We start from the raw sequence: 27,056 nt of genomic DNA, 5'->3' as shown, positions 1-27,056 counted from the left end.
ATCTGCTGCAGACTCACTTTAGGTCATCATTGTAACATTTCTCTTACATGTGATACACTTTGCAGCAGGTGGAAGTGTACTTTATGAATTCCTTATATAACCTGAGTTTAAAACACACATTAATATTACATTTCACACAGATATCCTGATTATAGCTGTTCATGCTACAATAATTACAGTATGGAGCTACAGTGAGTTAATGTTATTCTTAAATTGATTTGTATAACTACTGCCCTCTACTGCTTAGTTATCAAGAGTTACTCAACATGCCTCAAACTTCTTTGATCACATTGCATTTGTGTTTGGATTTATTTTGCAAGGAAGAGAATATCCCACAGTTTAGCCTACGATAAGTCTTGTCACAGGTCAACATAGTGGTTATTATATCTTGTTTCTCTACAGGTCCTTAACCTGTGTACTTATCACCACGATTTTGTAAGTTTACAAGAACTTCATTTTTCATGTGCGTTTTATCACACAGTCCTATCAAGGACTGAAATGACTGTGTCGCAAAGTACAATGCTTGATACAACAATGCATCACTTGAGTTTTTGGTGTGCTCCTTACAGAAAGTTGAGTTTATCTGAGGTATACACATCACAGAAAGTTGAGCCTGAACTGAGGGGGGGAGCAGAATGCACTCCTTTCAGCTCAAACCTTGGCCCAGGGTCCGAGGAGAGACAATCAGAGCCGAGTAAAGGAGCTGGATCGACTCCCTGCCCTACTAGAGGAGCAACCTGGAGAGGGAAGGGAAAAAAAGAATAAGGAAAGCGTGTGTGTTAATGAAACAGTGTCAATAAGTGGGAAGAGTCAAAAATCAACCTAAGAATGAGGAGTCTCTTATTTGTTGAGATAATAACCTACATCGCATGCATTTAGAGTGGATTTTGTATGTTTGTGTGTACCTCAGGTTGAGGAAGGTTCACATCTATATTAATTGGGTTGTACCTCTATACGGTAAAACAAATGCAAGTCAGAAAAATGACAACATATTGCAGGAATCCCATCATGCTTTGAGGGATGTAAAAAGGAAGAATAATGTTGGCTTGGATTCAATGTGTTATGCTTTTAGTCTATATTTGTATACATTTTGGCAAATTGGCACCATCTTAAGTATGCAGAATTAGTTACCGGCAGTTTCTGTTTGCAATGTCCCCATGGATGTACAAACAACTATCAATGGATTACTTTGATATTGAAGAAAACATTTTAAAAAGTTATTTTGTGTGCCCAGATTTAGTGTAGCAACTGGTTTGTGTGCCATTATGTTTTTTACATATTGTAAAACTTAATAAAAAACTTGCACAATTACAAAAAGTGATGATTTTTAAGCAAATTCTAAAGTTGTGAGAAGTGTCTTTTTACTATGATTTCCTATTGGATTCATAGAATAGAATAGAATAGAATAGTACTTTATTCATCCCCAAGGGGAAATTTGTCAATAGACCTCTTTCACAATGATCATAATGATTGGAAATTGATGATATCCTCGTAAAGTATAATTCACACTGAACCCATGAATGTATGTATCATATATGTGTGTATTAAAAGATAGGTTCACAATAAAAATAATAGTCTGGTGCCCATAAGAGCTATGAAAACACGTTTTACTTGCTGTAATCATTCATCCTGGTCATACTGGCCATCAAAAGTTCCCATCTTAATGTGAAACCAATTTAAGTGATTGGGGACAAAATCTTCCAAGCTTACAATATTTTTTGGACAAAATGTCCTTTTTGCATCACTGTCCCTCACAGCTCAGCAATAATTCACTGTTCAGGGAAATATAAGAAGGGAATTTGGGACTTAAAAGGCAGTAGTAACTTTGAACGATACCAACTTGATTTGATTAACTCAGACTTAATTTTGTCCCCCATCATTTACATTAGAAGCACAACAAGAATGGATTTCTTAACGGGCAGTATTCCAAACGCCTCGTAGTCTGAAAACCTTTGTATAACACTTACCGATGGCTCAAGCGAGATAGTTGTACGTTCTCTAGAAACTACGGCATTCCTTGAGTAATGAGAAGAGTGATCTAGAGCAGGTGCAGCAGAGTAACCTGGGGCCACAGGTGGATTCGTATTCTGCAATTGGAAGGCAAGATATTGAAGTAAAAATACTACAGCAATACATATTACAAACAGTTGGTCTAATTTGAGGAAGTACTTACACGGTAATACGCAGCAGGTGTGGCTGCAGTCTGAGGAGCAGACTCGGCCCTCTTGGAAGAGCTCTTTTTACAACAGCACTTCCTCACACAGCAACAGCAGACGATCACAGCAAAGATAATCCCGACAACAATACCAACATAAGCAACTGTTGCAAATTCTTCTGTAAGAGCTGAAGAACGGGGAGGGGGTCATGTTAATGTGAATCATCAGTAACTGTTCATACGTTTGTTTTTTTTACAAAATAATGTGCTGTTGCTCACCCGGGTTTACCGACACCTGCACAGTCTGGACCAGGTAGCCTTGTTGGTCTCTAAACTCAAAGGTGCCAGAGTCTGTGCTTTCCACAGGGTCAATCTCTATGCCGTTATACACAGCCACCATCCGCCCGGTAAAAGTTCCTAAGTCATAATCTGTGAACAGATTGCCTTCATGCATCAATGTTTGCTTTTCCTTTTCCCCCTCAGGTGTAAAAGCCACAGTCCACGGGGTAATGCTCTGAGGATTTAGGATGAGGAGCCGCTCGTTCACCTTTGTAATATAGTCTCTTTTGAACTCTGTGGGTGATAAAGCGTATATAGTGTCAGAACATTTTAATAGATACGCAGCAGTCTAAAAGCTCACATGCAGATTCAATTTCCTAACATCACCTCTGACTTCCAGCAGTATCCTAGACAGCAAAGTGTTGTCTTTTGCTCTGATGTTGTAGTGGCCCATGTCTGCCTGATTGAGATTCCTTATCTCCCAGACATTACGTCTAAACCGCCCTCTGCCTCCGGTATTGGTCTGAGGGTCGGTGCGATTCCACAAGACCTTTAACTGGTCCACACTGTGAAGGGGAATGAACTCCAGGAATTCAGCCTTTCTAGGAACCGTAGTCGAGTATACGTCCCTGTAATACTTCACTACCTTGTCAGCACAATCTGTAAAGGCATATACAGAAACAAACAGGGTAGACTTATTGCAAACACCTAATAGAAATAACTGTTTCCACAAAGGTTTTCTGAACCTTTCTTAAATATACAATATTGTGTAACATTCTCACCCCTAATTGTCAGTTTGACGACATCGTATCGTGCATCATTGTTATATGAGATGGAAAAAGTTCCTTCATCCCTTTCTGTCAAATCTGTGAATCTAACTGAGCCAATCTGAACTTTGAGGCGTGGGTGCTTTTCCTGAATCGGTGGACAACAAAAACACATTCATTTAGGACAGAGAGTAGATTCTGTTCATTCAAAACCTGGTTTGCTCTGACTTTCGTCATGTTACAGATCTTGGATGTCATAACTATTCTGGTGATGGTGTTAATTAAAGCGGCAGAAGTTGCTCACCTCCCCCTTATCCATCAGTAGCTTCCTGGATCCCCATTTAGTCGGAGTGAAGTACAACTGTCCATTGAAAAGAGGTGGTGTATAGGAAAATGGTAAAGTCAAACTTGTGCCATAGCACTTTTCTTCAGGCGTAACATCAGAGGATGAACCTTCAATCAGAAGAAGAAATAGATGGAGAGAATATTAAGATAAGTCAAATACAAAAAATCTGAGGACATGTGGATAACATACTTTAAACAACTTCAATACATTTGAAACCACAGAAAAGTTTGTGAATTATTTTGTATATGCTTAAATGTAATCATAGCGACAGATGTATACCAACATTCTTGCATGTTCCATTTGTTTCAGTGCCCACAAGATAAACAATGATGTATAATAACATAAAATAAGCCATGTTTAAAAAAAAATGAAACAACAATGATACAACCTCCACAGCAGAACTAAACTTATAATAACTAACTCAATTTAAAAGTAAAATGTATTGAGATGTATAGTGTCTCTATAAATTAAAACAATTTAAATAAAAACTTAAAGCTAATAAAATGCAAAGGAGGCTCAGAATCTAGATATGTGTGTTTTATTCAATTTTACTGAATTCATTAAATTAAATTAAATTAACACCTTAAACTTTTTTTGCTCTTTAAATAACATCAGAGTAAAATCTGAGTCTGGTTATGTAGGTTGGCTCGGGACTAAACACTGCATTTGCATATTAATAGAAATGTCCCACAAATACAAATAAAACACATTAGCACCAAGTACAATTTGAGTTTGACTATGTTACTGTTGTTTTCTTGTTTGATTTGATCTCTTTGCAAACATGAATTCAACAGCAGATATACAACTTATATTCCACATATATTTGCAGAACATACTGGGAACATATTTCACCCTGCAGTTGCTTTAAACGCTACTGACATAGTTCACAAAACTTAGCATTTTGCAGGGGTGACCGGGGATTGTCTCAGAACCTATAACTCCCTATATTTTTGTATTAAAGCTCTCAAGTTTGGACACAAAGCACCCCTATTTCTCAAACTACAAATAATGTTTCCAACTGCTCCAACTATATCACAGAATTAATATAATTATGTCAAATGCAGGAAGTTCCAGTACTCCCAACCTGCCCCACTACTGAGCTAAGTTTTAATAATAAGAGTGAAGAATTAAAAATTGAGACCACACCGCAAATTTGTCAAGTGGGTTGCAAATAACTTTAAGAATGTATTCCACACTGATGAACTGTTAATGAAACATTTACAACTTTAGAAGAAATGTCTTCTCTGTATGTCAATAGAAATGTATAGCCTACTATACGTGTCTCTGGGTGAGTTGTAATACTTTTTAAAAAGGTGTCATGACAATGACGCCTGTCAGTCATCGTTTAGCTGGTTGTAACATCATGGTGGTTTGAAATAAGCTTGAATGAAATACTTCACATTTTATAAGAGACTACTTTATAATTTAATACAAGTCTCATAATTAACTTAACATTTTGATCTTACATAATTCCACAGTATCGGTACCAATCAAAACACACACTTGGTTCAATAAATTACTTTCATACATGAAAATCGCTGTTTTGACTGTGAAATAAAAGTTGTGTAATTTCATAATATGCAAGGACAGGGAGGAAGATGTCAAACATGAAACTAGTCATGTCTCTCGCCCATCCCTTATTGGTGAAAGTGGTGCTGTTACAACCGCCCCCAGTCTCCCCTACACAGCCCTCACATATAAGATACCGAGACTTCGCTTATGAAGAATTAAAACAATGCAAGATATGCACGTCAAATAGATTAAACCTGCATCGGAGCATTTTTTTTTTCTGTGAGGTTGTATGGATTATACTCACCACCAAACAAGACCCAGGCAACAGTCGCGTACAACAATAACATGTCCTGCAGAGAGAGGAGTCGTTTACAGCACATGTTAACGTTTACTACGGTAACTTCTCTAAACTAAGAGCGCACAAAACTGAACAACGAGCACATTTGAACAAATTACAGGCAAGATGGTGTCTACTCACGGCAAAGTAGTTTTACTCTGAGTTACGGTCGAGTTTGTGTGTTAGAAGAACAACCGGACTGGGCGAGGCTTCCTCCACACTCTGTTTTTTCTTCATAACTGCGCTATGCGCAAACTGCGCACACATACCCATTATCAGGTGGTGGAGCATTCTACACATGTTTTCAAATGATTCAATGCATTTTGATTAATGTGTATGTTGTAGTTGGTTGAGATTGAGATAACTATATTTGGTCATTTGATCTATAAAAACACATCATAGGTTATGATTTGTTTTACTTACAAATGCTCTATAATTGTTTTAATAAATGTAAAAAGTACAACACTTCCCTCTAAATTGAAGTGGAGTAGAAGGAAGTGGCGTTGAATGGAAATACTGAAGTTAAGTACAAGAACCTCCGATTATTACTTAATTTCTCTGCAGAAAAAAAAGATGTAAGTAATAATAAGTAGTAGTATAGTAATAGTATAATAAAAGTGAGCATTGTAAATTCTTGAGAGCGTTTTAGATGTAATATTGTCACACAGCCCGTCAGGATGATCCCACGTTGTAACTGGGCACTTTCTTGCGCTAACAGCGTACTTATACCCAGGATCTGGCAAACGTAACGAAAGCATGTGACGCATCTTGCGTAGGAGCTGCAGAGAATACAGCATACCATCGCCATAAATAAAAGTGGACCAATGCCCATGCGCGCTCTGCAGAGGACGTTGTGATCCTCTTATCCCCATTCACATACACATTCTCAAATATCCAGCGGTGGATTTATTCTTCACACATCCTCCAGGTGAGTTCAGACTAGATGCGTCACGGACGATGTGATCATGTGTTCATTTATCAATAACTGGCGGCCTAATGGTCCGCTGCAACGCTGCAAATGTTGTCCATTGGCTGGGAAACACGTTGGACACCTGAGTGGACATTCAGACAGCAGACAGGGCGTCATGGATCACTGTTACAATATCGATTTGAGCTATATTTGGATGTACGTATGTATCGCTCTGCAGAAGCAACCACAGATGTCTTTGAGCGCCCCCTTGTGTAGCTTTGTTGACCGATGATGGCATGTCCCCGCGGCTCGTTTTCAGAGGTGAGTGGATGAATGAAGATCTCTGTCCACTGTGCTTGTTGATGAAACAATCTGTCTTTACAGGTGAAGATGTCCCCCTGTGTCCTGCTCACTGTCCTTTTTGCCCTTCCTCTTGCTCTGGGTAAGTTCATGAATATCTTGTTGGTGCACTTTTAATGAGAGGCCCTCTAGTTTCCTTACGTATAAATAATTGCTTAAATAATTGTTAACTGATCATTTACTAATGCTTTATATGTCACCTTAAGCCAAGAAAACAATTTGATCCCTTTGACTGGTGTAAATCCTTTTTTATGTGATAAACCATCAACTGCATTGTTTTCCCTATTTTGATAAGACGTACAGTTTTAGAATACAACTGTTAATGAAGTCATCAATAGAGAGTCACAGATGTATCACTTACTAAAACGCTGCCAGCTGTCATGTGCAATTATAAATACAAATGCATTGATACAAGTCATCAATAAAGGGTTCTTAACATAATCGGTCAAATCCACAGTTGTAAATGTGTATTTGAGGATAATAAATGGATCTTGTTCGGGAAGTCAGAGGTCAAACAGTCCATTTGATCGTCTTTATTTTCCACAAACAAAGTCTGGGGAAAAGAAGTGGCTTTCCAGATTTGTCAGCCTATTGATTGTTGATAAACTCCATTGATTAACACCTGGTGGCTTCTTTTGTTTAGGTTGTTTTGGGGAAATGCATTGCTGTTTTGTTAGGCAGAAGTTCAGTGTGTAATTGCGCTGATTTAATGAACTAAAAAGGCAAATCAAGTGTCACACTAGAGGAGGATAATCACCACAGCCTGGAAAACCAAAACAATATTCTTATTAATGATTATTAACTGATCTATAAAGAAGTAATTAGAAGTAATAATAATGATGATACCTTATTTGTATAGCTCTTTCCTTAACAAAGTTACAAAGTGCTTTACATGGAAGAGGAAATAGCTAATAATAATGGCAAACAACGAGATCATTAAACACAGGGGATTGAAAAGTTAAAACTGGGAAGAATATAAAATAGCAGTGATGGAAAGGTAAAACTAGAACAAAAACATGCATAAAAGTTTTCTTTTAAACTAATATTAAGATGTAGCCCGTCTAATCACAGTACAGTGTCTTTAATAGAACAAGGACAGCCTGATCATGTCTGTCAGATGCCAGAAGGTCATTGGTGACCTTAACAAGAACTGACTTAGTCCTGAGAGTTATGAGAGGTCTAATCATTGTGCTGGAGAAGATGAATAATAATCAGATTAATTCTGCTCCCCCCATAGGATGGGTTGTACCAAGTGAGTCAAATGCATCACACATCCTTCACCTACAAAACATATTCTCTGAAGAGGTTGCTGACTTTCTTTTCTACTACAGGTGAAAGAGAAGAAGCCCAGATGTTGTGTGTTGGGAGGGAATTCCGTCTGCCTGTGTACTCGACATCCAGAATGGTGACTTTTACACCAAACAATGAGGGACCGCGGCGCATCCTGCTGGACAAAACCATTGTGAGTGGAAGTGTGTTGCTGCTTCTGTGATGTGCGTCTGTACCAGTTACCAAAACCTATTTATTGTACAACTGCAGGTAAAGGACCCGCGGTTTGAGTGGACCAGAGATAAGATGCTAGTTCTGAGAGAAGTGACTCACAGTGATGAGGGACTTTATGCCATCAAGCTGTTCTCTGGATTTACCTACGAGGCTGTTCGTTTGACTATTTCAGGTACAATAGTCTCCTCCCTTTCTGAAATCCAGCCCTGTGTTCTTTTCACGATATATCACCAATAAAACCATTACAAGAAGTTTAGAGGGGCAATGTCTCTTTGGTGGAACTGCTGACAAACTCAAAGACACATCTGAAATGTAATAAATGACATCAAATAGATACTGCTTTTTAGTAAGGGGTCACAAGTTAAAAAAGTTCTAACCTGCTTTAAACTTTAACAATCATTCTGCATTTTAAGCACATTTTGTGTTTTTTACGCAAAATCTCAATCTGAAAAGTAATCAGTAACTACAAGTGTCAATGTAGTTTAATAAAAAGAAAGTTAACTTCTGAAATGTAGAAAGTGAAAGTCCCTCACTCCTTTGTCCTGCTTCAGAATGCATCAAGTCCTACCGCAGAAACTACGGGGATATATTTGAGCACCACCTCCCTGAAAATGGCTTCCTACTGGAGTTTTCTCCCTGGGGTGCCCCACCTGAGGCCATGCCAGTTGTTCTGTGGAACCGGACGGACCCTGTGACCAGCGAAGCGGGCCGGGGGCGGCTGCTGCGGGGAGGGAGGTTCTGGGTGGCCGAGAGAGTGACGCAAGCGGACCAAGGCAACTACACTGTGAGGGACAGCGGGGGGGAGGTCCTGTCCCGCAACACTCTCACTGTCCGCGGTGAGCAAAGATGGAAGATGACATGATGACTTTTAGCAAGCTAATTAATGAATTTCTTTAACTTTAGGGTCCTGTCATCTATAACATCTATATTTTATCTTTCCCTTTCCACACAACACCTTCTCATACCGTCGCATTTCCTTCATTCTGCACCCCTGTCTTTGTGGTCATGATCCTGGGTGCAGGGCACTCATTCAATGTCACCCGCTTTACCAAGGAGTCTCTAAACCTGCCCCTCTTTCTTCCTGTCCCTCATGCCCACCTCATATTTACCCCCACCCGATACCCTGACGAATCCTCCCTGGGCCCTTTTGACCCCAAGCCCACCCGTGGCTCAGTGCAGCTGATCCGCGAGGGCCATATAACGAACCACGACATGCGCTACAGGGGCCTCATCTCGCTGGGCAGGAACGGCACCATCAATGAGGTTGTCATAGCGAGGCTGAGTTTAAGGCATGAGGGGGTGTATGAAATCAGAGATGTGGTTGGCAACCTGGTATCCTCCACCTGGTTACAGGTGATCGGTGAGTGACGGCATGTCTTTCAATGTGCTTCTTATTTTTATTCTGAATTTCTTGTTTCCTCATGACATCCGTCCCGTCTCTGTGTCTCTGCTCTCTCCAGAAAAGGGAGTCAGATGGCGAGCACTTCTCAAGTCCATTACTGTCCCTTCTGGCATGTTTGTGTCACTGGTTGGTTTCATCCTGTTCATGAGGCGATACCCAAACTGCAGCCTGTCGCACATCATCGCTGTCCTCAGAACAAACCGCACGCCACCGGCCAACCCTCCGAGGGTTAACATCCAGGTGAGGAAATCAGGAGAACCTGGTTAGTGGCCCTGCTGTTTGAAACAGCTGTGTAGGAGAATTTATATGAGGGCTGTACGTTTAGCTTCCTGTCATGTTCTCAAAATACATCTGCTCTCTCTCATTTTATTATGTAGTAGGTTTTGTAATTATATGAAAGATTGCATCTAACTTTAAATACAGTTTCACATTTTTACAATGTCAATTGGTCTTTATGTGATTTGCAGCAGTTTTCATATTTTTTTGATTGTAGATACATTTAAAAAATATCAAATAAATATACCAGTTCAGATAAAATTCAAAATATAAAAGGGGGTAGTTTGTATGCATTTAGGTTGGGGGAGAATACATAGCATTAGTTATTAGATAATGTAGACCATGTGGGGAGTTTATATGGAACAGATTAAATAACCATATGGCATTAACACAGCCATCACAGGACTCCACTGCTTTATGCATCTAGGCTTTTGGAGCTTTACTGCATATGTGAATTAATCCATCTCTTTAAGCGTCCATACTTTTTGAATCCATATCGTAGACTGTAAAGTCTTTGATCCATATGTTGTATGAGGAATGCTTGAAGGCCTGTCCATTGAAAATCCTTCATAAATGTGCATAATGTGGCTCAAGCCTTCTGAGGCCTTGTTTTTGCCAAGAAGCGGAGGTTTATTGAAGCAGACATACAACGAAAACATACAGTCAGGCGACAATTAAAGAAGAAACCTGAATAAATGAATGGAGATGGAATTAGACAGTTCTGTCCATCACCATCATCAAAACATCAAGTGAGGGAATATCTGTTGAAAGAACGCTCTTCACCCGTCCATTAGAGACCCATATACTTCAACAATCTTTGACAAGGAGCATTGAAGCTGTTCTAATGTCTCCTGGTGGTCCATCTCCTTACTAAGTCACTTTATGTTCCTGTTTTCTTAATTTGTTACCCATCTGTAGAACATGTGATATGATTGAAAGGTTTAGGTATCACACAAAACGAAGCATGATAAGTTAAGTTAAGTTTCATTATATCAAGTCAGTTGTGAGCTATTCCTTGCACTGTGTCATCAAATCAAGTGGCTGCGCTGACTTTGACATGTCTGTGTGTGTTTGTCTCTGCAGGATTACAGCCATCCCAGCCCTCAACCCTCAGGCTTCTACAGTCACTCTCAACCGCCTGAAACACCAAGAAAATGTACCCCGAGAGCCAGTCCCACTCATACTGTAAGGCTCGTAGACTGAATTAAATCAGTTGACAGGTTTTGTGCCTTTGCTTAAAATTGCTCAATAGCATTGTGTGTGTGTGTGTGTACATGTACCATAAGTGCTGTTGTGTGCTGCTGCTTGTATTTCTAGGGTTACAGTCCTGTTGTGGTAGGAACTCCGATAGCTGAGAATCAGGAAGCACACAGATTGGCAGCAACGAGCTCCCCTCGTCATAATTCAACCACTGAGGTAATACCACACTCCAGCTGTGAGTATTTGTATTTCACAGACTGAAATGTTTTTCAAACATGTGTTTTCACTCCTTCCTAGCGGGACACATCCCACAACAATGAGGAAGAGAGAAGGATTTCCTTTTCGGTGCCTGGGGCTTCAGACTGCCTCCACTCCTCTGAGGACTGTGTTAAATTCCAGATCAAAAAAGATGGAGATAAAGACAGGAGGAGCACGTCACAAGGTTACTTTTCCACCCTGCCACTAGACAGGGACACCTCTGAATCCTGCAGTGTTTACACTTCTGAGAAACTGAACTTCTTGTAAAACAGAGAATTGGAGCTGAACGAAGAAGACGAAAGAAGAAGTAACATAAGGCATGGAGGAGCTACAGTATCGAATTAGGAAAATAAATACCCCACCTGTGCCTTTTGCATCTTAGCCTCGTATTAATGGTTTAGTGTGATAATTGCATGTCATTTTTTCATATGATTTTTTTATGAAGCATGAGTTGAGCATTAGCCTTCCTGTCTCATTTTACATATTTCTTGACACTGATGATGGTGCTCCTGAAATCTCCTGCTGTTACCTACCTCCAGACCCTCAGGACCAGTATGATCTGCACTGTATTTGCTGAGTGTTGGTACGAGTGTGTTTGTGATGTGATGTCTAGGGCTATGTAGAAATAAGAGTTGTGATACAAAAAGTTTGAAAAAGGGAATTCTAAAGTACTGTACAGTAATAGAGCGTTTGTTAATGTATCTTTCTCCATCCACCATGTCAACCATTTCCAAATGCAACAACAATTAATTAACATGTTCAATGTCTGCTCAGCAGTTCAGTGATTTTTGCAGTGGTATAGTGTATTTACCCCTGAGGTAATTGTAGTAATAGCTTTGTGAATTGTAACATGTTCCACCAAATATTGCAATAGCCTATTAATATATAAACTTTGTGTACAGGATAATATGTTATCACCAAATCTTTCTATGGAAAAAACAGATTGGACTGCTGCTTGTGATATTTTTGGACGTTCAAATGTCATCTCTTAAACAATAAATATATCTTTAACACACACTTTTAGATGATTTGTACTCCAATCTACAGTACGTTTGGCTGTAAAATATATATTTTTAATTATTGTTGATTAACCTGTGATTGGTTTTCATGAATTGTCAGAAAATGTAATTGAAAATGTCAGGAAGTCAACACCATCAGTTCACAAAGCCCAAGGTGGCATGTTAAAATTGCAAACCCTACGATATTCCACTTATTTTAATAGAAACTGAAGAAAGCACGTCATATTCATAATTTAAAGGTGTAAACATCGAATGATTTGCATTTTTGTCAGATTTGTCGTCCATTAATCTCCTGTCTACCCACTCCCTATTACAGCACCCGTGTTTGGTGCATCGATGAGAGCAGTGGCGTTCCTCCGGCGGTAGAGGGCGGTGGAGCCGCTGTGCTTTGCAGAGACTGCTGGAAAAAAGCGTAGAAGAAGAAGTCCGTTTGTAGCGGCAATGAAAAGACAGCGTGCCATTTCCAATTTGAGCAAAACATAAGGAAAGATTACTTTAGCGATAATAACTATCGAGGCACAGTACTAGCATAATTCCATTGTTAGAAGAGACCACAAGGACTCTGTTGGAAAGATGTCTTTGGTTTGTGCAAGTAAGTGAAGTTGGATTCATTGATGTGACGGAGGAAGTATAGGTTAGCTAGGCACCAAGCTAATGCTACATGCTAATGTAGCTAACGCTAACGGCCATGCAGTACCGTCTTCTACTTATGATTGTCGATCTGTCCGGTGTGTGGTTGTTTTATTCTCGGTATTGTGTGATCTTTAAGCTGTAACTGCTTTGTATCTAGTCTCCAACGAGGTGCCGGAGCACCCGTGCGTCTCCCCGGTGTCCAGCCAGGTGTTTGAGCGGAGGCTGATCGAGAAGTACATCGCAGAGAATGGGACCGACCCGATGAACGGACAGCCCCTGTCGGAGGAGCAGCTCGTAGATATCAAAGGTACGACTCCTGCGAGCAGCTTGAGATCTACACCACGGTGCCAGTTTATTAGTTAATGTTACACCTAGATAAAACGAATGCAGTTTAATCGCTCAGTGTAACAGAGCGCTATTCAACTGCGTTGCTAAATAGCACCCAAAATGAATGAATGAAAACTACTCTAAAGCAGCGTCAACCAAACGTTATATGTTATAAAAAGTTATATGTAAGTGATATTATTGGTAATATTTTTAGCCAATATTGTGAAATTGATGAACAATGCAGCAACTAATGATTATCTTCATTATTGGTTAATCTAGGTATTATTTTCTCAATAAAACCTTTTATAGAATGTCAGAACATAATGAAAAGTGTTGAGTCACGGTGTTTTAAGGCCTAACATGGATTTGTAATATAATTCTTGTTTCATCCAACAAACGTAGGAAATATTTGATATTTTTGCATTTAAAAAGTTTAGTCGATTATCAACATAGTTTGTCAATTGACCCATTGTTTGATTGACCTATTGTTTTAGTTGTAGTGATGTTTTAACACCTATTTCTGCAAATGAGATGTTGTACTTCAGTATAAATCCCCAATTGTAGAGTACTGTATGACTTATCCTATAGCAAGTGTTGCTGAAAACTAAAAACTTTAAGTAAATGTACAGTAAAAACGAGACCACTTGTTCTAAATATGAGCAACGTTTCTCTGTTTTAGTGTCCCATCCTATTAGACCAAAGGCTCCATCGGCAACCAGCATTCCTGCCATTCTCAAGTCCCTTCAAGATGAGTGGGTAAGTGTTGTTAACCGTGAGGAGAAATCCACAACTAAACACCTTCATACTGTAAACTGTACCCGGAGCGTCTGTTTTGAATCAACAGGTGACTTTTTGTTTTCATGCCATTTTTAACCCACATTCTTGATGGTAATAAACCTGAAGTGAAGCAGAACGTACCAATCATTTCAATGACTTTAGGAATATTGATTTCAGACAATGAGAAGAGTTCCATCCTCCCGTTTCCCTTTCTGTTTTTAGGATGCGGTTATGCTTCACAGCTTCACCCTACGGCAACAGCTGCAGACCACTCGCCAAGAACTGTCCCATGCGCTTTACCAACATGATGCCGCCTGCAGAGTCATCGCTCGACTCACCAAAGAGGTCACTGCTGCGAGAGAAGGTGGGTCGACGGTCCGTGTGTCCTCTATTGTAGGACATGGCTCCACTTGTAAAGCGCAAAGAACTGCTTTTAAACAATCACCAAGTCTGTCCAGAATCTGACCCGCAAATACAAGAGCTCATGGATTATATTGTGAAAGCATTTTTCTCTAGTGGGGTCTATTTTCTATTTACAGCTCTTGCCACACTCAAACCCCAGGCTGGATTGGTTGCCCCTCAGGCAGTCCCCGCCTCCCAGCCAGCTGCAGTGGTGAGTGATTGATATTAGTTCCACTCGATAAAGATACTGAACATAAATGTTTATCAAAATCCTTCATCCTTCCATACTTGCTCCTGACAATCTGTTGCTGCCCTCTGTGTCTCAGGGTGCTGGCGGAGAGCCCATGGAGATTAGTGAACAGGTGGGGATGACCCCGGAGATCATCCAAAAGGTAAGTTGTTTTTATCTACTTAATCTTTATTTGTCTATAAGGTCTAAGATGTTTCAATATGCCTGTTTTCTGTTTGCAGCTTCAAGACAAAGCTACTATCCTCACCACAGAAAGAAAGAAGGTATTGTGTTGCTCTTTTATTTAGCTTCTTTGTGCCCATTGCTCCTTTTAATACCTCAATGTTGTGTAAAGTTAATCTAGCACAAGTTTATAACCGTTGTGGTACTATGTAATATACACTCATTTCCACTGCTTTGATGTGTTTCTCCAGAGAGGAAAAACTGTCCCAGAGGAGCTCGTTAGATCTGAGGATCTCAGCAAATACCGCCAAGTGGCCTCTCACGCTGTAAGTTTGGATTTCTATCTGTTTTTTAATATGAATTACATTTTTTTCTTTTCAATCAAAGGGCTGTTTTATTTACTTGATGAGCATGGTGTCAACAACATATCTCTTTGATGCCTTCAGGGTCTTCATAGTGCCAGTGTCCCTGGTATTCTGGCTCTGGATCTGTGTCCCTCAGACACCAACAAAGTTCTCACCGGTACGTGGATTTCATCCAATGTGTTTTTTGTGATTTGTTGACACACTACAAGTCATTTGAAGACTTTTACTTTGATATCGATCCTCTCGTGTTCTTCAGGTGGAGCTGATAAGAACGTGGTGGTGTTTGACAAGAGCGAAGAACAGATTGTGGCAACACTCAAGGGTCACACCAAGAAGGTTACCTCTGTCATCTACCATCCATCCCAGGTAACGCTTCAAACATCCACCAGTCACATCTTTCTCCAACGAAGGCATTCTGTTGAGTTGTTGTTGTTCTTACTCATTGGTGTTTTTTTTCATCCCTTACATCCTTGCTCCCCCTCTAGTCGGTGGTTTTCTCTGCATCTCCAGACAGCACCATCCGTGTGTGGTCCGTCGCCGGAGGAAACTGTGTCCAGGTGGTGCGTGCCCACGAGGGAGGCGTCACCGGACTCTCCCTACATGCTACTGGAGACTACCTGCTCAGCTCCTCTGAGGATCAGGTGTGTGTGCCAACAGACCTCAAGTTACTGAAATACAAGTGACATCTTCACTGGTTTAACCACACTGATATCTTTTCCTCACTGTTCTGCAGTACTGGGCCTTTTCTGATATCGAGACCGGTCGAGTCCTCACCAAAGTTACTGATGAAAGTGCTGGCTGTGGTAAGTGCCTCAATGTAAAAGTGGCATTGTGAATAGGAGGCCTCCTGTTCCAGGTGGTAATGTTTCTGTCTGCCCCCTACAGCTCTCACCTGTGCCCAGTTCCACCCTGATGGTCTCATCTTTGGCACTGGGACGGCTGATTCCCAAATCAAGATCTGGGATCTGAAAGAGCGCACCAACGTGGCCAACTTCCCCGGCCACTCTGGCCCCGTCACCTCCATTGCTTTCTCTGAGAACGGATACTATCTGGCTACAGGTTAGAACCACTGGGCATTCTTACTGATGATCAAGTGTTCTACATTGGGTTGCAAAGTTGCAGGAACATTTGGGAACACCAACAAGTTCCTCACATTAACTTGTACACTGATCTACAATATGTGAAAGTGCTCCTAGCATCTTGTTTTGGGGATGTGGAACTATATATTAAATAGTTTGCTAACGTAATGGTCTGGTGCTGTGCTCCAGGGGCCCAGGATAGCTCCCTGAAACTGTGGGATCTGAGGAAACTGAAGAACTTCAAGACCATCACTCTGGACAACAACTATGAGGTAAGAAAGTGCAAACTAAATTAAATTGGAAATCCGAGCTTAGAAAGCACATTAACTTGATCACACCCATCCTAGGCCAAGACAAGATCAAACTCAGTGTTAAAAATGCTTGATTATTTCTTCCTATTTTTCACTAGACTCCCATTTCTCCGTTCCTCTGAATCTCATTCCTTTGTGTTTTTATTTGTCTGTTTCAGGTGAAATCCCTCGTGTTTGACCAGAGCGGAACCTACCTGGCTGTTGGAGGGTCTGACATCCGTGTCTACATCTGCAAACAGTGGTCCGAGGTCCTCAACTTCACAAGTGAGTGGAAAAAAGAATAATTTCGAATGTTCATGCAGCATGCATGTCATATGGTGTTCGCTCTGAGGAAGTAGCCGTTTCTTAACCTTGCTTTTGCCTTTCTAATTGTAGACCATACAGGATTGGTGACTGGAGTGGCCTTTGGAGAGAACGCTCAGTTCCTGACCTCTGCAGGAATGGACAGAAGTCTCAAATTTTACAGTTTGTAGAAAATGATAAATTCAGGATGGAGAGGACAACTTATTGGTCCCTTGGTCTCAACGGTCACTATTCTGGACACAGACCTGTAATTCTTAGAAGAAGAGAGAGAAAAAAAAAAATCACTGCTAACTTTGCTTCCTTAGTGTGTTAGTCCTCGTGTCCAGGAATGACACCACATGAAATTGTCTGCTCTATGAAACCACAGCAGCATGGTTAGGATGACATGTCTGTTGGCATTGTAAGTCTGACATGTAAATGATGTGAAATGAGATGCAAAGCCAGTAAAATGTTCTTGTCTGATTTGCCACCAATTATGACTTTACTGTAGTGTTTTCTTTTGTGTGTATGTGGAGGGGGGGGGGGGGGGGGGGCGTCTAAAGTTGCTTGTAATACAACTCCCAAAGTGTCGTGGTACACTGTTGGGGACAATAATTGGTGTGACAACAACCTGGTTCCCTTATTAATGTAGACGTTCTTCATTGAAGTATCTTTAGGGTAAAATGAAAAAATACAACAAAGCGGAAAATGAGCAGGTGTGAGATTCATGTTCCTCTGAAATATTTAGTCTTGTTTAACCTCCCTTCAGTTTCATTTCCCGTTTCATTTGTTCCTTTTAAACTTTTGTCGTTTTCCAATTGTATATTTTTCATTACTTGCTATTTTACCTGTTGCAACTCTGCCCTTTTACAATAAAATAAAATATCTTTTGTATTGCCATTCATCTGTGTGTCGGATCAAGACGAAGGGCACTGTTGGATCCTCGACATGCATCTGAATAAATTCACTTTGCCTTCATTTACAGCCATTTGAACGGGTCTCACTAATTAACGATGCTCAATAAGTGCATATTAGTCCATAGCTGCCTTATATTTATTTGCTGTCCGTTGTTTTATGATAAAGTCGAACCAATGGTGTGCTTGCTTATAGTTGTTTCACCTGGATGGTTTAGCTTCACTGCAAAATGATGCGCAGTTTGACACAGGCTGTTTTTCACATTGACAAGATGTAAAGTTTCTGTGCTCACCTTGTTTATTCGACGTATGTTAGGATTTTGAGGCATCACACTGGTTTAGATGCTAAGCTTGGTTCAGTAAGCCACTAACACAAGTTTAATGTGGGAACTTGAAGCAACCTTATCTTACATTTGACTTTTCAATGAAGTAGAAAACCTCATGTGCCCAGTTGGTTAAAGCTTTCAAATTAAATACATTTGTTTTCATATTTTGACTTTTAAAAATGAGTAAATGTGAATGTATGACTCAATCACGAAGTGATTTAACCTTTTTATGTGAAAAAACAAACCCAGTTAAGCATTTTTAGGAGGTAATATCAAGTAATCTGTAGTGTATTCTTCCACCAATTATGTTGGTATTTAAATTCATAACGTAAAGGACGTTCTCGGTCTTGCAATCGTCCGTTAGGAATGAGTGACTGATCAGAAAATTACAATATTACTATAATTAACTTATTGTGTAATACTTATTTGACACGTTAGTTTAATTAGTCATGCCACTCATGTCATTAAGACCGAACCAAACTACCCCATCATGCATGATGTCTTTTATCTAAGCGTGACAGAATAATATAATTTAACATCTAGCTGACGTCAGACGGTAAACTTGACTAATGGTCCACGTCTCGATCCGGAGCCCTCGTGGCCAAAATGAGAGACGAACGCCGAACTGTCACGTGAGCCCGGCAGTAACGTGACTTCCACAAACGGGAAGTGCGAGAAGAACAGACCGATAACTTCTGGCAAACACGTCTGGTCTCGCTCTGTGTACACAGTCACCGGTCTATCCGTCGGTACGGGGCTGGACAGCCTGAAACACAGCGGATCTGAGCGTCCAGCGGGGGTCTAACAGGCAGACAGGTGAGAGGACGTCCTGCGTCTTTCTGTGCTCATTTACAGCTGTTTCTATTCTTCTTATCTGTCCACAGAGAACGCACCGCCGCTATTATCATATGACGGATATCAAAACCTTGTGCTACATTTCGATTCCGTCACGGGATTCCCCTCGTCAATCATGAGTTTTCATTTAACGTTTTTAAAAGTTACATCTTTTGTTCGATTTCCATTCTTTTTAAGACTTGTTTCAATAACAGGAGACGTTAAAATGAGACTTATTGTCCCATTTATGATTATTATTAAGAACAATGTAGACGGAGACTTATTACTCGTTTAAGGAAATGTCAAAAGTTTCTTTGGAAATATTTTGTCTTTGTATAACGTTACTTGAATGTAGGTGTGTGAACTACAGTCTGACACAGCTGCCCTGCAAAAACTAGTATTAATGCAACTTCATGGTCATTTTGGAGGGTGTAGTTTTTGGTGCTGCTTTGGTATTTTATCCACCACATTTATATCAACAAAGTCCGTCTTTATACAACACAATGCAACTCAACAAGCACCGCAAACAGCAGCCTCCAAAAAGACCACACAGTTGAATCAACACCTCTCTGAAACAGGCCCATCAAAATCTGAACACCTACCCTTCATAAAGGTTTATTGCAGATCTTTTGTCTCGGAATACATTCCTGTTAGCTTTGTTTATTTTATTAACTGGCAACCAAATGTATATTTTTATGTAGCAATGTTTTTTTTTTTTGTATATTGAAGAGGGATTTAGCTTGCAACAAAAAAAAAAATAAATGAGAAACATGTCTGTGCAAAAATGGAAATCCCATCTGATCATCACAGTCACGGTGACTCGATGCTTCCCTTTTCTCCAGTTTCCGCTCATTAACTTCTCCATGGTCACACAGAGGATTTTATTGTCCTACTGAAAATAAATGCCCCGTGTCAATTACTGCCTCTCTCCTCTATACTTTCTCAATTATATCCCTCGTTCCGCTATAAACTGCTGTACTTTGACTACGTTTGATAGTTTTTCTTGGAAAACATTCATTTTGATTTTTTTTTTTCCCGTGCAGGCAGTTATGGGCTCCATGTTTCGCAGCGAGGAGGTGTGCCTGGTGCAGCTCTTCCTTCAGTCAGGCTCGGCCTACAATTGTGTCAGTGAGCTGGGAGAACTGGGCCTGGTTGAATTCAGAGATGTGAGTTATTTAACCTCTTGGTTCATGATCTTGTGGTTAAATGAGTAAAGTCAAATACAAATGGAGGCCCATTACTTTTCCACGTGTACCTACTTTGCCCCCTATGATGCTTATAATGCCTGACGTGCGAGCCACAGATTGTTTTCATGTGTTTTGGCTCCTATTAAAAGCATCTGATGATCATTACTCTCGTGGGGTAAATGTGATTATCTTATGAAGTCACTTTGGAATCCGAGTTTAGATGAGACGGTGAACTGATGGTTGTTTTGAGTCACTGTGAGACATGAATAACCCTTTTCCTCTCCCCTCTGCTCTGATGCTTCAGTTGAATCCTAACGTGAACGCCTTCCAGAGGAAGTTTGTCGGCGAGGTCAGGCGATGTGAGGAACTTGAGAAAAGTTTTAGTAAGTATTGACTCATTGTTCCCGACCTGTATCTTTGTGCATGTTTTTTTTCTATGTGTTACTTTTGTTGACCTTTTTTATCTGCCCTTTCAGCCGTCTTGGAGCAGGAGATCAATCGCTCCCTGTCTCCTCCCTTGCAGTGCCCCCTCCCTCCTCCATGCCCAACACCTTTGGCCCCTCAGCCTCGTGAACTCATCACCATAGAGGAGGAGTGCGAGAGGCTGGCCAGAGAGCTCAAAGAGGTGAGCGCTTAAAACAAGGCTGACGTGATAAATCAAAGCAAAGACTCTGTTGTCTCATTAGCACAATTTCAAAAGAGGTTGAACTTATTGGCCTGACACATTTTGTTGTTGTTGTTGTTGTGTCTTACTAGGTGTCCAGGAACAGAGACAGCCTCCGGGCTCAGCTGACCCAGCTCTGTCAGTACCAAGGAGTCCTGACCAGGACACACACTCTCACAGCCTCACTGGTGGGGAAAAAAAAAGACATTTCTGCAGCAATTCTTGCATCATGTATTACCACTTTGCTGGTGTGAGTAAACTGTCTGTAAACTAAAACTACAAATAAACTTTCTTTGGCTTCATCTCTCAGGCACCACCACCTGTACTGGAAAGCCAAGGGCTGTTTGATAACCGCCAGGATATCCACCTTAGGTAGATCTCATTTTCTAAAATGTCCATTATGTTCTTAATGTTTTAATCTACATTCAATGTTTTGAATGTGTCTGCATCTCCTCTCTCTCAGTTTTGTGGCAGGAGTTGTCCATCCTTGGAAGGTCCCTTCGTTTGAACGGTTACTATGGCGGGCATGTCGAGGTTATATCATTGTGGATTTCAGAGAAATGGAGGATCGACTCGAGCATCCTGACACGGTGGGAGCTGGGAGACAGAGGGAGGGGATCATGGTTGAGAGATGGACATGAAAGTTATTTCTGTTCCAGGGACAGTCGCTGATCATTTGTCACATCTGAGTTTTCTTATGGGTGTTTCATCACAGCCGTTTGCTGTCTCTTTGGTTGCAGGGGGAAATGGTACAATGGACGGTGTTTCTCATCTCCTTTTGGGGAGATCAGATTGGACAGAAAGTCAAGAAGATATGTGACTGGTGGGTAAATCTGTGCATCAGTTTGATTTTTTTTTTTTTTTTTTTTCGGGTAAATTTCCATACGACAATGCCCGTTGAACCTGTTGATGAATGTCTTTTCATTTCCCCTCCTCACAGCTTTCGCACACAGACGTTTGCGTACCCTGAGAGCACTGCTGAGAGAGAGGAGATTCTCCAGGGACTTCAAGGCAGAATTGAAGATATCAAATCAGTAAGTGCAATGCATGCTTATGAAAGCACAAATCACAGTTTGTTGAACACTGATGCAATCGCCAGCATTTGCTCTCTCTGTTGAAATGTCTGCATCTGTACCGCTTGAAAATATTAGAAAGCACAAATATAGCGGTAATGTGGCTTTCCTTCAAAGAAGCATTTTTCTCTCTCGGTTATTCTAAAACGCACTCACTTCCCTGTACTTCAGGTGCTCTGTCAGACCGAGTCCTTCCTGCAGCAGCTGCTGATGCGTGCGGTGGCTGTGCTGCCCCAGTGGAAGGTGCGTGTGCAGAAGTGTAAGGCCGTCCAGATGGTGCTGAATCTCTGCAGCCCCTCCGTCACAGACAAATGCCTGATCGCTGAGGCCTGGTGTCCCGTTGCCAAGCTGCCTGAACTGCAGAGCGCTCTGAGAGAGGGAGGGGTAAGTTGTAGATGAGGAGACTTGACATAGATGAGTAAACCAGCTAATTTCTCACTCTCTTCACCCGTTTCCAACTCTCTTCTCCGTCCTCAGAGGAAGAGTGGAAGTGGTGTTGACTCTTTCTACAACCGCCTGCCCTCCTCCACACCTCCACCTACCCTGTATCCCATCAACTCTTTCACAGCTGGTTTCCAGAACATTGTTGATGCCTACGGAGTGGCCAGCTACCGGGAAGTCAATCCAGGTACGTCTGCACACCTCTAAAAAAAGGTTTCTTCATTAATGCTTTGAAAGAAGGATATGATGCTCAAAGTTAAAGTCAAAGAGTGTATTGTAAGTCAAGTCTTTTTTCTCTTATGCCTCTGCAGCGGTGTACACCATCATTACATTCCCCTTCCTGTTTGCTGTGATGTTTGGGGATGTGGGTCATGGTTTACTGATGACTCTGGTGGCCCTCTGGATGGTCCTTGAGGAGAAGGACCCCAAATTGAGGAAAAACAGCAATGAGGTAATTCAGAGGATATTCACTCACAGTGCAACACACACACACACACACACACACACACACACACACACACACACACACAATCGTAAGCTCAACACAAGGATAAGACTTGTGTTACTGAGTACAAATCCCATAGCAAGTGCTTATCTAGTTTGTTTTAAAAGTCAACGATTTTAAATAACAGAATGATGATGTTTTAAAAGAGCTGAAACAGGTTTTCGGCCTTGCATATTATATACTGAAATGAAATCGTTACCCGTGTGTTTCAGATCTGGAGGATGATGTTTGGAGGAAGGTATCTGATTTTACTGATGGGACTGTTCTCTATCTACACGGGGGCCATTTACAACGAGTGCTTCAGCAGAGGCCTCAGTCCCTTCAACTCAGCGTGGCACGTCGCCCCGATGTTCGAGAAGAACATATGGAAGTGAGGACATTTCATACCTTTTTGTTTTCTCCACACGCACACACATGTTGCTTCTTGTCCATCTTACTTGATTGTATGATTTCTTTCAGTGCATCAGTCATGGCGAAGAACCAGTACTTGTCCATGGATCCGGTTGTGTCTGGTGTTTTCACCACCCCGTATCCATTTGGCATTGACCCGGTATGGCCGTCACACTCATCAGACATTTTCTTTCATGCTGTCATCTTGTTTGTCACTGCATCCATCCTCATTCTCTCTGGTTTTGTGTCGTTGTCAGGTCTGGGGGCTGTCCAACAACAAACTGACTTTCCTTAACTCGTACAAGATGAAGATGTCGGTCATCATCGGTGTCATTCACATGACTTTTGGAGTCTGCTTGTCATTCTTCAACTATTGGTATGTAGTGCTTTACTTTTTTGGTACACCTCCATTCTTGATTCTTTCTGACTTGCCTTCACACATACTTGTTTCGCTGCTTTCCCGCTTCATTGTTTGTGTTTTTCCACAGGCACTTTGGCAAGATAGGCAGTGTGTTCTTTGTGCTGATCCCTGAACTGTTCTTCATGGTGTGTCTGTTTGGCTACCTGGTGTTCATGGTGGTCTTCAAGTGGATCGCCTACACTCCTGTCCAGTCCAAAATCGCACCCAGTATACTTATCCACTTCATAGACATGTTCCTCTTCACAGACAACCCTGAGAACCCAGCGCTCTATGAGGGACAGGTGTGTGGTTTGTTCATTGTCCTAAACGGAACGTATCATGTTTTACAATTTATCCACCAGCCTTTCTTTAAAAAGTCATAGTTTTTATATGAAAAAGTGCTGGAAACCACTGGTTTTACTTTATTTTGTTAGTACAGTATGAAAATCACCTTGAAGATGCCTGAAACCTGCTAGTTCACAGCGAACATTTAATCTGCTTTATCTTATGTCCAGGTTATTTATTTGTTCCTGGGTTTTGGAGGTGAAATGTATCTTTTTGAAAACTATCTATAATTGGTATAATAATGCGACTCAACAGCTAGTCAGCAGCTGCTTTTATGCATACTTTTTTCCAGTGTGTGCCTGTGTCCTCTGGGTTTTATTAACTTGTGAATGTAATGCTGTTCGACAAATCACTCTGTCAAAGTTTGCCACAAATGCATGGACTTATTAAAACAATCATTGCTTTAACTGCAGTAATAAGCAACAATAATGTAAATGCTGTTCAGTTAAAATGGGAATAATGTGAGTTTGACAAATGGTCCCAGTGATGGAGTATTAATCTTGAGCTAGTTTCAAATCTCTGCAAGTTCAATTTCATATTGTACTATATATGAACTGATACCAGTGAACATCTGGAAGATGGAAATAAAAAGCACTCTAACCCTCCAAAAACCATGGCATGCTTTGGTTTGCATGCTTTCGAAGTAAATGTGCAATCATTTGCAGAAACGCCAGTGTTGTCCTTCAAAATAGCTCGCTAAAGTGAGCACGTGTTCCTTAAAAGCGTAACATACGATCCTGTAACTCTTCATGTGCAGACTGTGGTGCAGAAGGTCCTGGTGGTGGTGGCTCTGTGTTCTGTCCCTGTCCTCCTGTTTGGGAAGCCCACATACGAATTCATCACATTCAAGAGAAGACGACGTCAAGTAGTGAGTCTGCGTTCGACAGAACTTTAACTCTCATTTTAGAGTCGAATGTATTTCCTGACGGATTTCTGGTTCTCTGCAACATCAGGAGGAAGACCGACGTCAGCTGTTGGCCGACGAAGGCTCCGTCAACACTCGTCCGGGGGAGGTCGAGGGACGAGCTGCGGAAGAAGAGGTACGAGAGCCTGATTAACTTCAATTCACTAAATGGATTAAATCGAGTCAGAGATGTGCTGTTGTGATTCTGCAAGTGTTTAATCTGTGCTGTCTGCAGGAGTTCGATGTTGCAGACAGGTTCATGCATCAGGCCATCCACACCATAGAGTACTGCTTGGGCTGCATCTCCAACACTGCCTCTTACCTCCGACTCTGGGCTCTCAGTTTGGCTCATGCACGTTAGTGGCACTCATACTGACACGCACAAACGCAATGTACATACTCACATGATGCACACGCACAGACAGACTTCCTCTCTAAAAACAAACACTCATACTATTCTTTTTTCAGCCAGTTATTTATACACACATGATGATTGTCTGACAGTGATTTATTTGTGTCTCCACAGAGCTGTCAGAGGTGTTGTGGGTGATGGTGATGCGTATTGCCCTGAAGTGGGAGGGCTATGTGGGATCTGTAGTCCTATTTGTGGTTTTTGCCTTCTTCGCTTTGTTGACTGTCGCCATCCTGCTAGTTATGGAGGGACTCTCCGCTTTCCTGCACGCGCTCCGTCTGCACTGGTAAGGATAAGAGGGAGGGAAAGACAAAGGGGAAATATTTCTAAAAATACTAATAAGTAGACTGAATATAAGTAAAATATGTGATAGCGTTTTGCTTTGTCAATGTTTAAGTGGGTTAGTTAGTTATGTTATGAAAAGACCTTTTTAAAACACAAACAAAAAAAACTACATAGACAAGTACATAACTTTTATATTCAACATTACGTTGCAGGCTGCCACAAAGATAGAACACAACTCGATGGTCCAAGCAGTAGAACTCATTAGAAATAAAGGACATTTTACGAAGTACAGCCCTAAAATGAGCAACAATTAAACATGAAATGCACTTCATCTTCACTCTCCCCTAAATCACAAAACAAAGTCTAAAACTGTCTGTTTCAATAGGTAATGGCAATGCACCTAAACATAACTGCACACACAGAAATCTACTTCGCATAAGGCTCTACACTGAAGTAGTTTGTCATCAGTTAATGTTTGCAATTTATTTTTGTACCAAATATATCAACAGACCTTCCCCATAGTGAAGGGGTCCTGTGGTTCATCTCACTCTGCTTATCTGTTGTGTATAAGTTGTGCATCTTGCATGCAAAGTTGACTCTGTGACTTAAAGGTGCTTAAGCTCAGTGAGGCTCCAAAATGAAAAGGTTCATCTTTTAGGTAGGGTGAATGTGCTCAGTACATTCCATATCTGGCTGCACGTTACATTTGGATATTTCTTGTGTGTAAATGGAAATTTGTACTGATCGTGGTGCTAAAGAAAAATGATAAGGTCACCAAACCATCCATCAAAAATGTTCAGCTTCATGTACCCTGTAGAATACACTGGCCGGGATTGTTGATGAAGAGACGTAGAGAGATGGGGTGGGTGGATAGAAATGGATTATGGATTATGTATTGTAGATTGTACTGTTGCATGTTGACTTTGCTTCTCTCTTACAGGGTGGAGTTTCAGAACAAGTTCTACAGTGGAACAGGCTACAAGTTGAGCCCTTTCTCTTTCTCATCGCTGATCAATGCATCAGCTGCTATCTGATCGGCCAAATCATTACTTAGGCTTGCCAAATGGTTATGTTTATGTATGTGTAATATTGAATACTTGGACTACAACGAATGACATCAGAATGACTTTGTCTCCCCGTCTTAACAATGGTATTCTATTGCCTGTAGGCTGTGACATGGTTTAATTGACTTGCACAATGATCACGACCGTAAAGACTGTTATTTTTGCATTGATGAACGAGTCCTTATATAATGAATTTCAATTGCATTATATGAAAGGAAAATACATACTTTTGTATCCCCTTGCAAATTAGTATTTTCACTATCACTGTTATGTGGTACTTTCTAATCGGTCAGTAGCTCAAAAAAATATCAATAATTTACACTGTATGAACTTGTATTATAGACATCAATTATAAAAAGGGATAGGACTCCAATTATTGAATTTGTTCTGCAGTTTAAGT

The 27,056-nt window shown here is 40.9% G+C and overlaps 4 protein-coding genes across 10 annotated transcripts; 3 read left to right on the top strand and 1 right to left on the bottom strand.

Annotated features, from left to right (window-relative positions):
• Nucleotides 1-6: 6 nt before the first annotated feature.
• LOC116389363 (uncharacterized) lies at nt 7-5,630 on the bottom strand. Its single transcript, XM_031858003.1, has 9 exons — nt 5,538-5,630; nt 5,364-5,409; nt 3,506-3,654; nt 3,217-3,349; nt 2,822-3,094; nt 2,435-2,728; nt 2,174-2,343; nt 1,968-2,087; nt 7-737 (listed from the first exon to the last, which is right to left on the bottom strand). Exons 2-9 carry the CDS (start codon nt 5,404-5,406, stop codon nt 564-566), a joined length of 1,356 nt encoding a protein of 451 aa, XP_031713863.1. The 5' UTR covers nt 5,407-5,409; nt 5,538-5,630; the 3' UTR covers nt 7-563.
• Nucleotides 5,560-12,320, top strand: LOC116389360 (uncharacterized). 7 transcript variants are annotated; one of them, XM_031857995.1, is made up of 12 exons: nt 5,560-5,675; nt 6,115-6,627; nt 6,691-6,748; nt 7,904-7,918; nt 7,998-8,128; nt 8,206-8,341; nt 8,721-9,005; nt 9,191-9,529; nt 9,630-9,811; nt 10,931-11,032; nt 11,165-11,263; nt 11,345-12,320. In XM_031857995.1, exons 2-12 carry the CDS (start codon nt 6,595-6,597, stop codon nt 11,570-11,572), a joined length of 1,608 nt encoding a protein of 535 aa, XP_031713855.1. In that variant the 5' UTR covers nt 5,560-5,675; nt 6,115-6,594; the 3' UTR covers nt 11,573-12,320. The 7 variants fall into 7 exon arrangements, with proteins under 7 accessions (XP_031713855.1, XP_031713854.1, XP_031713856.1 ...); XM_031857994.1 differs by lacking the exon at nt 5,560-5,675 and having other exon boundaries at nt 5,887-6,627; XM_031857998.1 differs by lacking the exon at nt 5,560-5,675 and having other exon boundaries at nt 5,888-6,324.
• A 388-nt stretch (nt 12,321-12,708) lies between these two features.
• prpf19 (pre-mRNA processing factor 19) lies at nt 12,709-17,896 on the top strand. The gene is made up of 16 exons (XM_031858001.1): nt 12,709-12,916; nt 13,115-13,264; nt 13,964-14,040; nt 14,284-14,425; nt 14,601-14,674; nt 14,790-14,855; nt 14,935-14,976; nt 15,127-15,201; nt 15,322-15,397; nt 15,497-15,606; nt 15,726-15,881; nt 15,974-16,043; nt 16,126-16,299; nt 16,509-16,591; nt 16,789-16,894; nt 17,006-17,896. The coding sequence occupies exons 1-16, from the start codon at nt 12,898-12,900 to the stop codon at nt 17,101-17,103; spliced, it is 1,518 nt and encodes a 505-aa protein (XP_031713861.1). The 5' UTR covers nt 12,709-12,897; the 3' UTR covers nt 17,104-17,896.
• An 895-nt stretch (nt 17,897-18,791) lies between these two features.
• tcirg1b (T cell immune regulator 1, ATPase H+ transporting V0 subunit a3b) lies at nt 18,792-26,794 on the top strand. The gene is made up of 21 exons (XM_031858112.1): nt 18,792-18,968; nt 20,030-20,152; nt 20,478-20,556; nt 20,650-20,798; nt 20,930-21,025; nt 21,148-21,209; nt 21,301-21,427; nt 21,578-21,660; nt 21,778-21,871; nt 22,082-22,294; nt 22,388-22,538; nt 22,663-22,802; nt 23,069-23,226; nt 23,316-23,406; nt 23,504-23,622; nt 23,735-23,948; nt 24,749-24,859; nt 24,945-25,031; nt 25,131-25,251; nt 25,422-25,593; nt 26,533-26,794. Exons 2-21 carry the CDS (start codon nt 20,036-20,038, stop codon nt 26,624-26,626), a joined length of 2,478 nt encoding a protein of 825 aa, XP_031713972.1. The 5' UTR covers nt 18,792-18,968; nt 20,030-20,035; the 3' UTR covers nt 26,627-26,794.
• The last annotated feature ends 262 nt before the right edge of the window (nt 26,795-27,056 follow it).

This window comes from Anarrhichthys ocellatus, unplaced genomic scaffold (assembly GCF_004355925.1).
Source record: "Anarrhichthys ocellatus isolate YVR2014 unplaced genomic scaffold, GSC_Weel_1.0 scaffold19, whole genome shotgun sequence".
In the NCBI taxonomy this organism is placed as follows: Eukaryota; Metazoa; Chordata; class Actinopteri; order Perciformes; family Anarhichadidae; genus Anarrhichthys; species Anarrhichthys ocellatus.
This window is presented reverse-complemented; position numbering and strand designations above follow the sequence as displayed.